We start from the raw sequence: 17,145 nt of genomic DNA, 5'->3' as shown, positions 1-17,145 counted from the left end.
ATTGCAAATAATATTTCTTTTACAGGTTTATATATATTGTGCTGATCCGAGTTTGGAGGGCGCCACATGATTGACATTGGCATTGAAGAGGTATTAAAACAATGACGTGATGCTAATCTTAGTACTGTTAAACTTAGTTTGGAACTTAACAAGTAGCATGTACAATTTCTTTTTGCAGGCATTGAACTTGCTGCGGGAGTCGTTGATATCAACCTCGGTTTTGACCCATGGACTCAAACACTTGATATGGAACGAGACGAATGCTGAGAGATCTCTGAAGAAGCTGAAGATTGAAAAGTGAAGATGAGGAAGAAGGGACACTAGTTATTCAGTCTAAATACCATAAAGAATCTATATAGATTTACAATATATATTCTAATGAAACTCTCTGCAAATACCTTGGAAAAATCTTTGTTTTGTTGCTCATAAACAGTTGGAGCCTAGTTAGAGTTTTCTTGAACATGGTTTTAAGGTTGGAGATCCTGGTTTGTAGCACCTTGACAGTGCACGATATTTGTAGTTTATGAACTGTTCTGTTCAGACCTGGAGGTGTGTACAAGTATGAAGATCACACATAGGAGCAAGTGTGATAAATAAACTGGTATGGAATCTCTGACATACAAAATGTTGTTATAGGAGACTTGGAAATCTAATTGACATTACCGCTTCTTTGGAATTAGGATAAGGTGAACTGGTAATTTTTCGAGCACTTCAAGAAGAAGCTGCTAAAGATTATATAAAAATTGATATCCGTACTTTCTCCGGAAATAAAATTATATTAGTATTAAAAAGTTTAGATGTTTCTTTGAGGAAATTATCAAAATGTCCCGCAGCCTATGTATAATTTATCTCACGTGGAGCAGGCCATCTTATACATGTGGGTAGTCAGTCCATTATGCAGCATAATGGACTACTAATATATGCTATATATATCTCATGAACTGCTGAACCAGTAGCCAGCCTTAAGCTTTTTCCCCCTTCATCTGCTCCAACATATTCTCCTCTTTTCTTACTTTGAGGTGATATAAATCACATATAAACACAGGTAAATAATGGGAAGAAGACCGTGCTGTGATAAAAGTGGACTGAACAGGGGGCCATGGACTGCTGATGAGGACAAGAAGCTCTTTAACTTTGTTCTCAGAAATTCTCTGTGCTGCTGGAGAGATGTTCCTAAACATGCAGGTAAATATATATAGTTGCCGTGTTTTTGTCTCTCTTTCTCTGTACACCGGCTCTCTTGGAATTTTGGTGGTTCTGACTCTTCGTAAACAGACACAGTAACACACACTCGTTTGTGGGGGATCAGTGTGTAAGATACAATATGTTTAGTTAGATTTTTACTTTGGGATCAACTTTTTTTATGTACGTCTAAGTGAGATTCAAAACTGAATCATATTTAGCTAGCTAGAAGACTAATTATGGGCTGTCGCATCACAGGACTACTAAGATGTGGTAAAAGCTGCAGGCTGAGATATGTAAATTATCTAAGACCAGATTTGAAGAGGGGCCTTTTATCTGAATACGAAGAGAAGCTTGTTATTGACCTTCATTCTCAACTTGGCAACAGGTATGTTTCTGTGTCATCAATTATTTAAGCTTTTTAACTGAATATAAGAAGATATTTTTTTATTCTTTGTTGTGTTCACTAAATTTTTTTAATTATGATTTAATAATCTCTTTTTCAATCCTACATAACTTGGGCAGATGGTCTAAGATTGCTTCTCATATGCCTGGAAGAACTGACAATGAGATCAAGAATTTGTGGCATACTAACATCAAGAAAAAATTAATTAAGATGGGAATTGATCCTCTCACTCACAGACCACTTCATGCTGATCCTCTGACAGATAATCATCAGAATCACGACGGCCAATCCCAAGAACACGCAGAATTACAAAGTAGAGAAGAAATGCAAGAGCAAGCTAAATGTCAAGAAAATGATGGAATTTCATTAATGTTAGAGGATTCAATCATCACTAACACTGATGATAGTCTGGCTAAAGAAAAAGTAGCAATGGACATTAATGATGGCTTTTTTACACATGAAATCGAGTCTCGTGAAATTTTACCTAATTCTGATCTACGGCCTTCTTCTTCTTCAACAACTGTTTCTGCTACAAGTGCATCAAGTTCTATGTCAACAAACAACTTAATTCTTGGAGATTTGAAATTTGTACCATCTTTTGAGGATTGGCTGAGCGATGGTCACAGCGAAATTTACACTGAAAACATGGGTTTTACCTATGAGGATGATTCAATTGACTGGGATCGCTTGCTCAATGATTTTGATATTGAGAAGATTGATCATGAACTTATTCAGTCTCTTCCTGACCCCGACACTGCCGATCAAGAATGGTTTAGAATGAAGACTGTTGCAAGTGCCAACTCTAGTTCACTATGATAACAACTTTAGAGCCGTTAGACTCTCATTTTGCTCCAACTTCATTGGAATAAATGAAACATTTTTGGCTTCAAACTTGAAACATCTCAAATCCCAAAAAAAAAGGGTAAGATTATATGCATGTTTGATTCGTAAAATGCTTGAATATGCCTTTTAGTAACAATCACATGGCGTTTGAGATGTTCCAATATATGTTATCCAGGGGTTCAGATCAGTGGCGGATCTAACCAAAAAAATTCACCCAGCGAAATTTCTTGTCAAGTGATGTGTTTTAATAAAAACCAAGACACTATGAGACTATCTTGTTGGGGTTTCGGTGATTGGTGAATTAACCTTATCTTCTCTTAAATTTAGTTACAGATCCGGTGAACAAATTGTTGAAGCTAGTGCAGAGGTTTGGCTCCAAATAAGAGTTTTTAATTTTTAACTCAAAAATTTTGCCCAGCAGTATAAAAAAATTCTCCTTCTAACTGCAACTTTCACCCAGCGGGAGCTGGGCAAGCTTCCCTTTAGATCCGCCTGGTTCAGATTTGAGATTACTCGTTCCTTTGAGACTTGCGAACCTTTATTTTTGTTAAACAATACTTGCAAACTTGTGCAGTAACACGTTTATCATTTAATTACAAGAACGCTTGATGAAATCTACTATAAACATTAATTCAATGAACTTTGAGTTTGGACAAACTGTATCAAGTTTAACATTTTGCTTGTACTTGATGCTTGAATTAGAAAATTCAAGTTAGATTTCCAAAATAAATTTATAACTCAGTTTTGTAATCTTGTTGACACTCCAGAGGAAACATAAAATACAGCGTGTTAATATGCTGTACACACATTCCAATTTAAACATAAAATATAGAGTAGCATGTTAATAATGATGAACTAAGTAGCAATTACCCGACCAATATAGAAAAAATATTAAAAATAACAATTTTTTGGTATAAATGGCTGAAAATACCTATTCTAAATTGTGAGAATGTTGGGGGTGGCTGAGAATCGAACCTTAATTCTCCCGCCAACCTAAGCTCTGATACCATGTTGAGTAAACAGCTCATCATTTTAAGGTGTTAAAGAAAGGCTCCAATATGATCATATATTTAACAGAATGCATATCTCAATGATAATACTCAAATTAGAAATGCGTATTTTTAATAATTTTCTTACATACCCAATTCTCAAATGTATTTTATACTAACCCGATTACGAAATGCGTAACCAAAATGTTATTTTTAGTGTTTTGAAAATACGTATTTTGAGCAACTTCGTGGCAATCACCCACGAATATAGTCCAAAGTATATATCCAAATAACAGACCCTAAGTAGCATAATTATTCAAGGTTTATAGATTAATTTTAAATCAAGTGATTTATCTATCATTCACAGAATTTATAAAAACAAGATAATTTGTATAATTTATGAAAGAACATATGATTTGAAACTAACCAATAATTTACTCCCCCTATTCCTTTAGATAGATTACATTGACGTGCATTTTAATACTTTTTTAAAATATAGGTTTTTAAATTATTTTATCTTTAAAATAAAATTTGATGTTTAAAGTTTAATAAAAAAATAAATATTTAAAAATAAATTATAAAAATATAATTTACATTTATTTTAAAATATATATCGAATATTGAAAAAAATTATTTATAATTAAATGTGACGAGCTCTGTTATTTATAAAATTTTATATTTATTATGCGTCCATAAACATATTATAAAAAAAACCGGTATATGAAAGGTGATGTCACTTAATTGTCTATAGCTCTCCAGGTTTGACTTTTATTTTTCTTCTTCTTTAGGGTGCATGCTATTGCTTACAGTTATGGAGACTGCATCTTAATGATCCAAGGACTGGAGATGTATATATTTTCAGTTGTAATGTTGTCTTGTAGCAGGCGGCTGGTGTATATATATATATGTACATAATATGTTCCCAATAATTAATAGCCGCCTTACGGAAATAATTGGATTTTCAATATATTTCCAAGTGAATAGTGGTAGTGACAGGGAGAATGAATCTGCACTACAAATTTGTCTTCAGGTGTTTTCAATGTTATCAACCCCTGTCTTTTATTTAAACGTGTGTGTTTTTTAAGGATGGTGGATGGACTCTTCTTAAGAAATTATTTATAGATTTTTCCGAATCTATACAACAATAAAAAAATGAACATCACAGTCAATATTAATTCATTCTACATATATTATTTGAATTAGAGCTTAATGTATAATTGTGATCGAAATTTCGCTAAATTCGTAAAATATTGGTTCGTGTTTAAAATAATATTTTAATAATCATTGTTATCTTAAGCCTTTTAAATTTATGATAATCGTCACTCTCTATTAAGTGTTTAAGAAATAAAATAAAAAAAGGATAAAAATCTTCTATTATATACCTAATTACTTATAAATGGCTGATATTTATTGATTTGATTTTTTCATAATCTGTTAGGAAGATAGTTCTGAATTGCACCATATTTGCTTAGACGAATCAATAACGAAATCAAGAACTTTTAAAATACGGCATTAAAAAAAGATTTAGGAATTCATCTTTTACCACTGCACCAAAGCAAATGATTCATCTCTAAAGGGTAAGGAAATCAATACCAAAGTCCTAAGGTGGAATCTTCGCAATACAATCACATAGTAATATCCGTATTTGTTTTAGAATAATCACGTCCATGCATTTGCTTATCCCAACATTTAGAATGGAATCAAGACTCCGATGATCGAATGAGGTGTTTATGTTTTTGACCAATTTTTGGTGAAAGATGATGTTGGTATTCTGAAGCCTGTACAATCCGATCTGTTCATCAGATTTACAAAATATACCACGGTCACCGCTATTGTAGATGATGGCATGATTCTAGCTTACAATTCGAATTTCTGGATTTAGGTGATTTTTTTTGTTGAGGCCAGCAAATATCAGCCACAACAACGGCCTGAATTTGCTATAGGTGACCTTTATTATAATACTATATTTGTTCAGTTAGTATTTATTTAAACTGCGTACCTTAATATTTCACAGTATTTTTAACTTTGACTAAATTAAATATATTACCGTGTATAATGTAGATGTAACTGGAGTTATTGAAAAATTTGAACCTCTAACGAAACTTGACACAAAATTTGGTATGTGAGGCATTGTGAAATTCAGGATTTGTGATTTAAGGTTTGTCAAATGGCTTCATCTATCCTGTAATTTTAATATTTTATCTAAATATGCCATTAATGTGGAACTGTTATATCCTAAAATTTATCTTCATTTTTCAATATAGTAATCACCACAAAGTCAGTGTCTGGGGAGATCTTGTTGTGTTTGCCGATAACATTTATAATAAGTGTTAGGTCACATAACACTATTAAAAGGAGATGAATATAGTGTTTATACAATCAAATCGATTTCAACACAAGTATGTAACAAGGATCAAGTATATTCAAATAAACTCTGTTACAATAGAACTGTTGTTCTCTCTCAGTGATGAACAATATCACTAAGAGCTGCTAGGTTACAAGAATAATGTTCTCGATAATGATAACACATATAGTGTGAACCCTAAGCTATGTTTATATAGTACACAATTACAAGATATCTTCTAATTGATATGGAATATAATTCTGTCTCCTAAAATATACCAATCAGATATCTTCTATAAGTCTTCTAGTCATCTAACTCTTCATGCATATCTTCTTTTGTTTTAGTCCAGATCTTCTCCTGTAAATCAGCCGCATTCCTTATCTGAAGTCTTCCCGCACTTAAGTTCTGATATATATCTTCTAACGCCTTAAGTCCTGATATTAAGTTATGACTTCAGTAAGTTCTGATTTCAGTAAGTTCTGATTTGTCCTGTTGTTAAGTTCTGAAAACTAAACACAAATCAGATTAGACATGACATCTCAAATATATCTAACAATCTCCCCCAACTTGTAAATTATGAAAATATACAAGTTAATAGATTTGATGATGTCAAAAACATTTAAGTACAAATGTAATGAGAGTTTAATTAGACAACTAACTACAACTTACAGTCTTGGTAGCTTTAACCAATCTTACTGAGTCAATCTGAATCCAAAGTGATTCTTGAAAAAATTTGATATCATCTTTTCTTCTCTATTCCTCAGGACTTGAGCTAGTGTAGCTTTGACTTGCTTCAATTCTTCACCCTGACTTCCAATCTGATAGATTGCAGTCCTAAGTGCTGAGATATGATTTCTTTCTAAACCATCACCAAGTCTGATCACCCTTGGATGAGAAGAGTCTTCATTGTGGCACAAACATTTCTCTTTCAGAATGATTTCAAATTTAGCAGAATCCTTCTTCATTGGAATTTCACTTCCATCATCTTCAACTATATTACGAATGAATTCTGTAACCCTTGAACCAGAAATTCTTGCTTTATCCCTTATGGTCTTCATTATAATATTTGACCATCTCCTGTTAATCTCAGACTTTATCTCTAAAAGATAATGAAAGAATTGAAGTTCTTTCAGAGATTTGTTTAGCACATCTGATTATGACATTTGATATGTTCTTCCATCTTCAAGAAATAGAATCAGATTTTCTTTGACATTATGCTTATCATGAGCATTCAGTACCACTTCAACAGATATAACCTTGTCAAGGTGTTTCTGTGTAACTTCTTCAAGAGGTTTGTCAGTCAATAAAAATGGATCTCTAGTAAGTACTTCAACTCATGTCTTGATTTTTACTGAACCTAGTCCAACTCTGTCTCTTGCTTCTCTGGCTTTCAATCCAACAGTCATGAAATCAGATAACAACTAGCTTTTCTTAGGATCTGATGGATTAACATTCTTCCATAGGAGTTTTCTCTTATCGGTAAATATCAATTTATTCAAATCAACTTGAGCACTGTCAGAGGTTTATGTCTTGATGGCTTGATCAGGATTTGCTATTTCTTCTGTAGCTTGCTGTTCTTCATTCTGAACAACTTGAGTTATGTCAGAGGTTGTCTTGGTTTCTTCAGTTATCTTCCTTCTCTTCAGAGTTTGAACAATTTCATCTATTGCAGCACCAAATACTTGAACCAGTTTGCATACAGGTTTCATCAGGATTTGAGAAATCTTCATCTCCTATGGCTTTGTTGGTTCATCAATCTTTCCTTTCCCTTTATCTTTGGGATCAATTTGTGATCTTGTCTTGGGCTTTGAAGCCTCAAAATTTGACTTTTCCTTGATCACAATGCCTTTTACCTTAGGCCTTGGAGGTTTCTTTGCATCAGAAGCTTTAGACTTAAGATTTGTCTTTTCAGCTGCAAATCAGCTTCTTCCTCCTTAAGAGTCTCTAAATCCATTCCAGGATTATACTTGAGAAATAGTCTTCTAGCAATTTCTTCATCAAGTGTCTGAATTTTAGGATCTTTATAGTAGACAGTAGTCTGCTTTCCCTTGAGCTTCAGAGTTTACAAGAACTTCTGAGAGTCTTGACTTTCAGCTTGAATCAGAACATTAGAACTTGATATCAGATTTTGATTATCAGAACTTGCTATCAGATTTTGAGCATCTACAGCTTCAAAATTTGTCTTCTTTTATGTAGAAGTAGAAGATTTGCTAACATCAGTAATTAGTTTCCTTGAAAAAACTTTGCTGCTTTGCCCTTGACCTTGACGCTTGCCCTTGCTAGGGTTTCCCTGGTCATCCTCATTGTCAACCTTTTTCTTCAGAATTTGACTAGTTGAGCATTTGGACTTAACTACCTTCTCCCCCTTTTTGGCATCATCTGGTGGTAGTAGGAGAGAGAGAAAAAGTTCTACTGAAGATTGAATTTCATTTAGTTGAGCTTGTTGAGAGGCTTGATTCTGCAGGACTTCAGTAATTTGGGCCTGTTGCTTTTCTTGAATCTTCTCAATAGCTTCAACTTTCTCATGTATAGGTCTGATAAACCTCTTTTTATCTAGCTTGATCTCCATATCCAGCTTTTCAGCTTTTTCCAGAAGTTTGTCAACCTTTTCATGAGTTGTAGAATGTTGACCTTGAAGAGACTTGATACTTAGAGCTATGACTTTGAGTTGTGTCTTGAAATTAGAGTTTGTCAGCAACTCATCAGCTTTTTCAATATGCTCTGTCAGAACTTTGGAGCTTGGAATGAAATCAGATTCGATCCACTCCTTGGTCCACTCAACTTCTCTGTGAGTTTCTTCCCAAGGAACAGGAGCAGCTTGTTCAACAAACATTTCAATCAGTGCCTCCTTTCCAAGAATGGGAGCTGGAGTATTAACTAGAGCTGACTCTCCAGAACTTGCAGAAAACTCATCATCTTCTGACAGTACTAAAGTGTGTGTCACAGAAGGTGATTCTGGTACAACTTCATCTTTGTCCACATCCAGAATAGGTGTGGTAGGAATATCAGCATGTAATGGAGAAACTGGTGGGGTTGTCACTTGTACTGTAGGAGCTTCCAGATATAACACAGTTGGAATTATCAGCCTATGAAGGTCAATTTCAGGACTTAATCCTGAATCTTCAACTGTAACATTGTCATGAATAGGAGAGATAAGAGGTGTAATTACTGTATTTGGAACTATATCTTCAGCTTGAGATGGGGATGGAAAAGCTTCAATTATAACAGGTTCTGATAGGGGTGAGCAAAAAACCGCACAAACCGCAAAAACCGCCCGCACCGCACCAATCCGCACCGCAAAACGCGGATTTTAATTTTTGTGGTGCGGTTGCGGTTTAAATTTTTAATAAACCGCGCGGTGCGGTGCGGGTTGTGGTTTTAAATTTCTGAAATGCGGTTCAAACCGCACCGCACCGCAATATTTAATATATATAAATAATACTTATATTTCATGATTTCATTTATTAAGTTTGATTTCATTTAACATACTATGAGTGCTTGCTTAGTGATCATCTTGTTTCTGCAAGACCAATTGTTGCGTGGCGATCATCCTATTTGTGTTTTTTCAAAAATAATGAGACACATGGTACAAGGCCACCTATTTAATAGTGAACTCATTTAATTACCGAGCCAAGCTTCTACGTTAAACTTTACAGTGTGGAATTTCTAAGTTGTATTATTGAAGAATATTGGCGACTTTGTTATATTATTCGGAAATTTAATTAATTTAAGTTTTGTATTTATTTAAAATTTTCAAACTTGTAATGTATAAACCGCAGTGAACCGCACCACACCGCACCACATTTTTGTGGTATGGTTTATACAGTTTTTTAGCGTACGCGGTGCGGTTGCGGTTTGAAAATTTGATCAAACCGCATGTGCGGTTTGGTTTGCGGTTTGAGGAAAAAACCTCACCGCCCGCACCGTGCTCACCACTAGGTTCTGATGAGATCAGATATTCCTGATCCCCTTCCTCAGCTACTTGAGTATCCTCAGAATGAGGTTGTGCCAAATGCCTCCCTGCTCTCTGTTTCTTTGATCTCCTGGATAGTGAAGGAGTTTCTTGAGCAGCATCAGAACTTATAGTTCTTTTCCTCTTCAAAATATCAGAACTTTCAGCTTCTGTTTCTTTCTGAGAAGTTGCCTTTTCAGCTTCAACTGTCACAGGTTCTGATGCATGAACCTGTGCTTCTTCTTCATCTGATTCATCCCTAAGGATCATCCTTCTTCTCCTTGGTGGAGATTTAGGAACATATTTTGTTCTTGAATGTTTAGATCTTGATGTTGCAACAGATTGTTGAGGTTGAGATTGTGCTGGCTGGAAATATGTTCGAATGGTAGGTTGAGTTGGTTGAGGTTGAGAAGTGGTAGGTTGTGTAGTGGTTGTAGGTGTTGATGGAGGTTGGGATGGTTGTACATCAGGATATATGGAAGTATAGGTGTTTGGATCAGAGTTTACTAAGACCTGTTTGACTGATTGAGGAATTTGGAGGGGTCTTAGTACAGTCTTTTTATTATCAGTAGATAATAAGTCAGTGAAGGCCCTTTTAGCAAGTTTAAAGGGTTGGACCAACTCACTAGCTAGTTGGGGCTTATCAGAATTACAAAAACTGTAAATAAGTTGCCAGAATCTAGCAAAATATACAGTATTTTTGTCCTCTTGCATCCTATCCCCAATAAATCCTAGCACAACACTAGCATAATCAAAATGAGATTGAGTAATAAGAGCATACCCAATTTGCTGACTATGGATTGGAATTGCATCAAAGTTAGAGCACTTGTTTGCAAAGGCCTTGGTGATGCAGTTGAAAAAGAAACTCCACTCCCTCCTTATGTGGGCCTCTTCAATTGTCCCATCTTGGACAAAGATTTTTCATAACCAAGGTTTGCCATCATCTGTTGAAGAGCTGGCTCCTCAATTGTTAAACTGTAAACACAGTTTTCTGGAAGATGTAAAGCTTGTCGAACAGTTGATAATGTAACCAAGTGTTCATCTTCCCATATTGTAAATATGATGCTTGGGGACCCATTTGCACCACCATCATCATAAACACCACTCCTCCAAAACTCCAGTACTTGAGTTCCTGAGAGTGCTTCTGATTGGGTCAAAGCCTACCCAATCTCACTTCGAGAGAGAAAGCCTTGTATGGAGTGAAGATCTGATGAAGGTTCGTCTTTACTAAGTTTGGCCAGATAGTTGTTGGGGACGAACTTGGCTCCATTAAAAATGATGTCCTTTGGTGCCAATTCTGTGAAAAATCAAGTGAGAAAATGTGTGTACACAAGGTGTTTGATAAAATGCATGTACGAAAATAGCTTCGGAGAATATTAGAGAGAGAGTGATAATAAGAGAGATTAGAGAATAAGAAAAGTAGGTAAACTATTGTAAAATCTTTTAACTCTCTTATTTATACACCCACTAATTACAACTGTTATTTTCTGAAGCAGAACCGACATTAGACACCTGTCACGCAGTAAATAGTCAAAATATTGGTTAGTGGGCACGGGAAATGTGTAGTAATTATTGCTAACATGTTGTTTTTCAAAATAAACACGCAACCGATAAACCAAATGATTATCACTATTTTTCTCTCACCTAATTATTTTCTGATAAATATGACCATTACAGTAAATACCACAAATAAGTCAAGTAAATAAATAATGTCACGTAAGCATCAGAGTTTCCATCAGGATTTACATCAGAACTTGACTATTATCATAATTTAACGGTCATCAGAACATGGCTTCTGTACTCAAAAAGTGAATGTCTGTTTATATGATTCTTCATACAAATACTGACTGGTTTTCATTAGAACTTGTCCTCAGAATTTATGCAAATAATACTTAACAGTTTGTCAAAAATAACTTAATCACCACAGTAATTTTCATCATTCATATAGAGTGAGAGTGTGTGCATTTGCAAATGATCATATAAAGATTAAAGTCTGATAAACTTCAGTATATCTTAGAAATAAGGAATAACTAAGAAAAGTGCTTAAAATCTGTCTTTAATTTTGAAGTCTACTATAGAATAAGTTTATGCAAGAGTCCACCTCAACTGTTTGTGCTCATTTTATGCATCTTTTGACATTCTTTTTACAGTGGCTTCTCAGTGTAAATGAGTCACAACTGCTATCAAAATTTATGCTATTATCAGAGTATTTCTCCAGCAATCAGAGAATGTGAAAAGTCACCCAAAAAAATTTATTTGCTTTTCTAATGCATATAACTTAATACCAGCAATGCACTTGGGTCTTTCCTTTCATATATTTACTTTAGATCTCAAAGGAGTACCTGACTTCAATTTTCTTTTCTTAAAATTAGTGAGGCTTATCAAGCATGTAGTTCATCCTTAAGATTTACTAACATCAGAATTTGACAGATAAGAAGCAAAAATCTAGTTTGTGACTTAGTAATAAGATACACAAAGTAAATTTGACTAAGCTCAAAATCAGAATTTGCTTATGTTAATTAATTTCCACATAAACAACTAATTCAAACATGGGATAACAGTTTGTTAAATAATACTAAGTCAGCATCTAACAATTAATCCTCATTGGAGTGAATAGTCACAGAACATTCAAAACACTATCAGAGTATATAGAATCACATCAGATAATAATCAGTATTTAATATATTATAGTTTAAGCACATATTACATGGAGATAAGACAATCTGTAAACACTGATCATAAAGTCTGATGCATGAGAACAAAAACTAAACAGATTTTGAGGAAGAACCTGAAACCATTCCAAGTTCATTTAGCAGTCTTGTAAAAGTAGCTTCACATAGTGGTTTTGTGAAGATATCTGCTAGTTGTTGATCTGTTGGAACAAAATGCAATTCCACTGTACCTTCCATCACATATTCCCTTATGAAATGGTACTAATGCTGATGTGCTTGGTCATTGAGTGTTGAACTGGATTACCTGCCATAGCAATATCACTTTGATTATCACAGTAAATGGGTATTTTAGAAAATTCTAACCCATAGTCCAGTAACTGATTCTTCATCCAAAGAATCTATGCACAACAGCTTCCTGCAACAATTTATGTTGCTTCTGCAGTTGATGTGGAAATTGACTTCTATTTCTTGCTAAACTAAGAAACCAATTTGCCTCCAAGAAATTGGCAGCTTCCACTAGTGCTTTTCCTGTCTATTTTGCATCCTGCAAAATCTGCATCTGAGTAACCTATTAGCTTAAAATATGATTCTCTAGGATACAACAATCCTAGATTAGCTGTACCCTTGAGGTACTTGAAAATTCTTTTTATAGCTATTAGATGAGGTTCTCTTGGATCTGCCTGCAATCTTGCACAAAGATAGGTATCATACATGATATCAGGTCTACTTGCAGTTAAATAGATTAATTGTGGCGCCCTCCAAACCTGGGTCAGAAGTTTGGGGTCCACACATACACACCTTATTAATAACCTACTTATAAAAATAATAAAGATAATAATAATATGCAGTGACCCTACTTACCAACTACCACAGACCGCAATAGGTTAAAGTATGCACACAAGCCAAACACACTTACTTATATTACAAACATTCGAATCCCAACTATTCCAATTCGAAACTGAGTATTAAACATTATTACAAACTTTTATAACTTAAATGATTCCAAAAGAAGCCTACTAGCTCAACTCGATCAACCTGAACCCCTAGCTCTCGCGCTGGACTGGGGATCCTCGGTACCAACCGGTTCCTTCTTAACTGGAAAAGAACATAAACAACATCGCACAAATGAGCTAACTAGCTCAGCAAGTCACAATGACAAAATTGAGAATAATGATCATCAGGTGAAAATGGTTATGGTATCGAGTGAACAATAGATTATGATTTAGAATTGGATATTATATTTTCACTTTAAAAACTAAGGTTAGGCTGCTGATCAGTGATAAGTGGCATTTTATACCACTTAGAACGTCTTAAAATGGCTTAAATTGGTGTCTTGAAATCAAGTATTTTGTGTATTTGATGCATTTTTCTAGTGTTTATGCATTTCAGGGTATTAGTTGCATTTCGGAGGAGGAGTCATCAAGAATAAGCCTTGGCATGTGTTCACCATTGCGAGAGGAAAAGAACGGGCAGATTACGGCGAAGAAACGGAACAAACCTGGAATTTTTCCAGTAGGGTCCTGCGCGCCCGCGCAGCAATGCTGAGCGGCCGCGCAGCAGCCTTGCGCGCCCGCGCAGAAATGCTGAGCGGCCGCGCAGGGTCGGGGAAAAAGCTGAATTATTTTAGACTTCTACTTCTGTTTGGCTTCTAACTTCTATGTAATCTGAGTTTTATGGGACTATTATATAAGTAGATTTGAGACGTTTTCATAGAGAATAGGAAGGAGATTATGTTTTAGATTGTGTTTGGCGCAAGAAGCGAAGGAGATAAGGAAGAAGACCGATTTAGCACACTGCAGCGAAGAGGAAGCATATTTTCTTGTGATTCTTGTTTCGTTGTAACGTTGGATGCTAGTTTTCTTGCTTTGACTTATTTACTCTTGTGACGTACTCTGTTTTAATATAATTAGTTTAGTTATTATTTTCTTGTGTTGTTTATCATGATTTCATATGAACCCATGATGGCGATAAGTTCTATTATGGGCTAATCGTGATTATGGGGTTGCAACGGATTTATTATGGAATTCTTTAGTTAATTGTTTAATACTTTAGTGTGTGATGATTGCATGATATCTAGTATTGGTTGTGCGTATTCGTCTTATGTGCGTCGCGAACATATAAGATATGGTGTTAATCTCTTGTGAAGCGACGGTGGATCTTGAGATTTAGAACTTGCCATGCTAGCATAGGTTCATGTACGTTGTGTATGATTAGTGGGTAACTCTAACAGTTTTATTTGCCCTATGTAATCAAAAGGGATAACTTGTGCTTAAATCGTTGTGTTGTCAATTTCTGTAGACATATAGGAACTCAACATAATTGATGACTATTCAACTTCTATCTTAATTGTGGATGCTTGGTAGAATGGTATTAGTACAATGAAAGTTGGCTTTTATCAGTTTCGTGTTATTCGATTAATGTCATCACTGTCACATGCTAAAGGTAATAACAATGGCTATAGAAGGAATTAATAATGAAGTTATGATCTCATGAGTGTTTTATTATTGATAAATTGAAGTGTTAGTTAAGTGGTTAATTAAGTAGTTAATTATAGTTAATATTTAATCAACAATTTTAAGTGTTATTATCTTAACATTGAGAAGTAATCATACATTGGTGAGTGAGTTTAATTAGAAAATAACTTAGTCTGAGTCTCTGAGGGAACGAACTAGAAAGTATTCTATATTACTTGCGAACGCGTATACTTGCGTGAATATTAGTGCGTGATTTCGCCCTAACAAGTTTTTGGCGCCGCTGCCGGGGACTCGGCGTATTTGTTTAGTTTATGTACTTACCACCATTGGTCATTAGGACTCAGTGATTAGGACGTAGTAGTTAATTACTCTTTTCGGTTGTGTTTCAGGTACTTTAGCAAGCGTTTATGCAAACGCGTTCTCGTGCTCGCAAGAGGACCTTAGATACAGCTGAGGAGAAAGACGAAGTTCTTGATACTCCGGAGAAGTTAGATTTTGAGGATTCGGATTCAGGAACTGAGCAGAAAGAACCAGTAAACATGGGAGATCGTATTGTTCAAGCTGATCCAGCTCTTATGGATTTTTCTCGGCCTAAAATTGATGACATTCAGTCAAGCATCCTTCATCCGGCTATTCAAGCTAACACCTTTGAAATCAAGCCGGGCACTATTCAGATGGTGCAGAATTCTGTTTCTTTTGGAGGAGCGGCAACTGAAGACCCCAACATGCACATAAGGAATTTTGTCGAGATCTGCAGCACTTTTAAGTATAATGGCGTGACTGATGAGGCTATCAAGTTGAGGCTTTTTCCATTCTCACTGAGGGATAAGGCTAAAGACTGGTTACATTCTGAACCAGCTGGGTCCATCACTACGTGGCAAGATCTTGCGCAAAAGTTTCTGGTGAAGTTTTATCCAATGGCAAAGACTGCTGCTATGAGGAGTGCTCTTACTCAGTTTGCGCAGCAACCTACAGAATCTATGTGCGAGGCTTGGGAACGCTACAAGGAAATGTTGAGAAAATATCCACATCATGGAATGCCGGATTGGATGGTAATCACTGGTTTTTATAATGGTTTGGGGGCCCAATCTCGGCCCATGCTCGATGCAGCAGCTGGAGGCGCCTTATGGGCTAAAAGCTATACTGAGGCGTATAATCTTATAGAGACAATGGCTGCAAATGAGCATCAAAACCCAACTCAGAGGATGACGTCAGGCAAGGTCGCAGGTATTCTGGAAGTTGATGCAGCCACCGCTATTGCAGCCCAGCTCCAAGCGCTATCAATGAAGGTTGATTCTCTGGCTACGTATGGAGTTAATCAAATAGCTATGGTTTGTGAGCTTTGTGCAGGTTCTCATGCTACGGATCAGTGTTCTCTTGTCAATGAATCTGTTCAGTATGTGAATAATTATCAGCGACAACAACAGCCTTTGCCAGCGACCTATCATCCTAATAACAGAAATCATCCAAATTTCAGCTGGGGGAATAATCAGAATGCTATTCAGCCAACATATCAGCAAGGAATAAGTAAATAGTTTAACCCACCTGGATTCCAGCAACCACAGCAGTATGCTACAAGGCAATCATATCCTCAACAGGGAAGTGCAGCTGCACCTACTAGTGCTGATTTTGAGGAACTTAAGCTGTTGTGCAAGAGTCAGGCGGTTTCTATCAAGACCTTGGAAAATCAAATCGGTCAATTAGCCAATGCAGTGCTCAATCGTCAACCTGGCACTCTTCCCAGTGACACGGAAGTACCAGGCAGGAAGGAAGCTAAAGAGCAAGTCAAGGCTATTACCTTAAGGTCTGGAAAAGTAGCTGATGCTGAAAAGGCAAAAGAAGTCGAAGCTGAAGTTAGAGATGAAGAATCTAAGCAAAAGGAGAAAGCGGCGGAACCAAGGAAGACTACTGTTGAACACACTCTGCCTGAGGCTAATACAGGGGAGAAACAGCTCTATCCCCCACCACCTTTTCCTAAGAGATTGCAGCAACAAAAGCTAGATAGACAGTTCGGGAAGTTTCTGGAGGTGTTCAAGAAACTTCACATCAATATACCTTTCGCTGAGGCTCTGGAACAAATGCCTAGTTATGCGAAGTTTATGAAGACTATTCTTTCAAGGAAGGTGAAACTGGATGACCTTGAAACCGTTGCTCTCACGGAAGAATGCAGCGCTGTTCTGCAGCAAAAGTTACCACCAAAACTGAAAGATCCAGGAAGCTTCACCATTCCTTGCACCATTGGCAATCTAACTTTTGACAAGTGCCTTTGTGATTTGGGAGCAA

General features: G+C 35.9%; 1 protein-coding gene and 1 non-coding gene across 2 annotated transcripts; one reads left to right on the top strand and one right to left on the bottom strand.

Annotated features, from left to right (window-relative positions):
* The first annotated feature begins 970 nt into the window (after window positions 1-970).
* On the top strand, window positions 971-2,983 carry LOC141705941 (uncharacterized). The gene is made up of 3 exons (XM_074508799.1): window positions 971-1,185; window positions 1,441-1,570; window positions 1,708-2,983. The coding sequence occupies exons 1-3, from the start codon at window positions 1,053-1,055 to the stop codon at window positions 2,402-2,404; spliced, it is 960 nt and encodes a 319-aa protein (XP_074364900.1). The 5' UTR covers window positions 971-1,052; the 3' UTR covers window positions 2,405-2,983.
* Window positions 2,984-15,794: 12,811 nt separating this feature from the next.
* LOC141709817 (small nucleolar RNA R71) lies at window positions 15,795-15,901 on the bottom strand. The gene has a single exon (XR_012570374.1). It is a non-coding gene; the product is annotated as a small nucleolar RNA R71 (small nucleolar RNA).
* Window positions 15,902-17,145: the final 1,244 nt, after the last annotated feature.

Source organism: Apium graveolens, chromosome 2 (genome assembly GCF_009905375.1).
Source record: "Apium graveolens cultivar Ventura chromosome 2, ASM990537v1, whole genome shotgun sequence".
In the NCBI taxonomy this organism is placed as follows: domain Eukaryota; kingdom Viridiplantae; phylum Streptophyta; class Magnoliopsida; order Apiales; family Apiaceae; genus Apium; species Apium graveolens.
The sequence above is the reverse complement of the archived record's forward strand: the minus strand, read 5'-3'. Positions and strand labels throughout refer to the sequence as shown.

Bases quoted from the DNA above. Each gene is read 5' to 3' on its own strand.
- LOC141705941 (XM_074508799.1), top strand. From the start codon at position 1,053: ATGGGAAGAAGACCGTGCTGTGATAAAAGTGGACTGAACAGGGGGCCA. The intron at 1,186-1,440 runs GTAAATATATAT...GTCGCATCACAG, and splicing joins AGATGTTCCTAAACATGCAG to GACTACTAAGATGTGGTAAA. The intron at 1,571-1,707 runs GTATGTTTCTGT...TAACTTGGGCAG, and splicing joins CATTCTCAACTTGGCAACAG to ATGGTCTAAGATTGCTTCTC.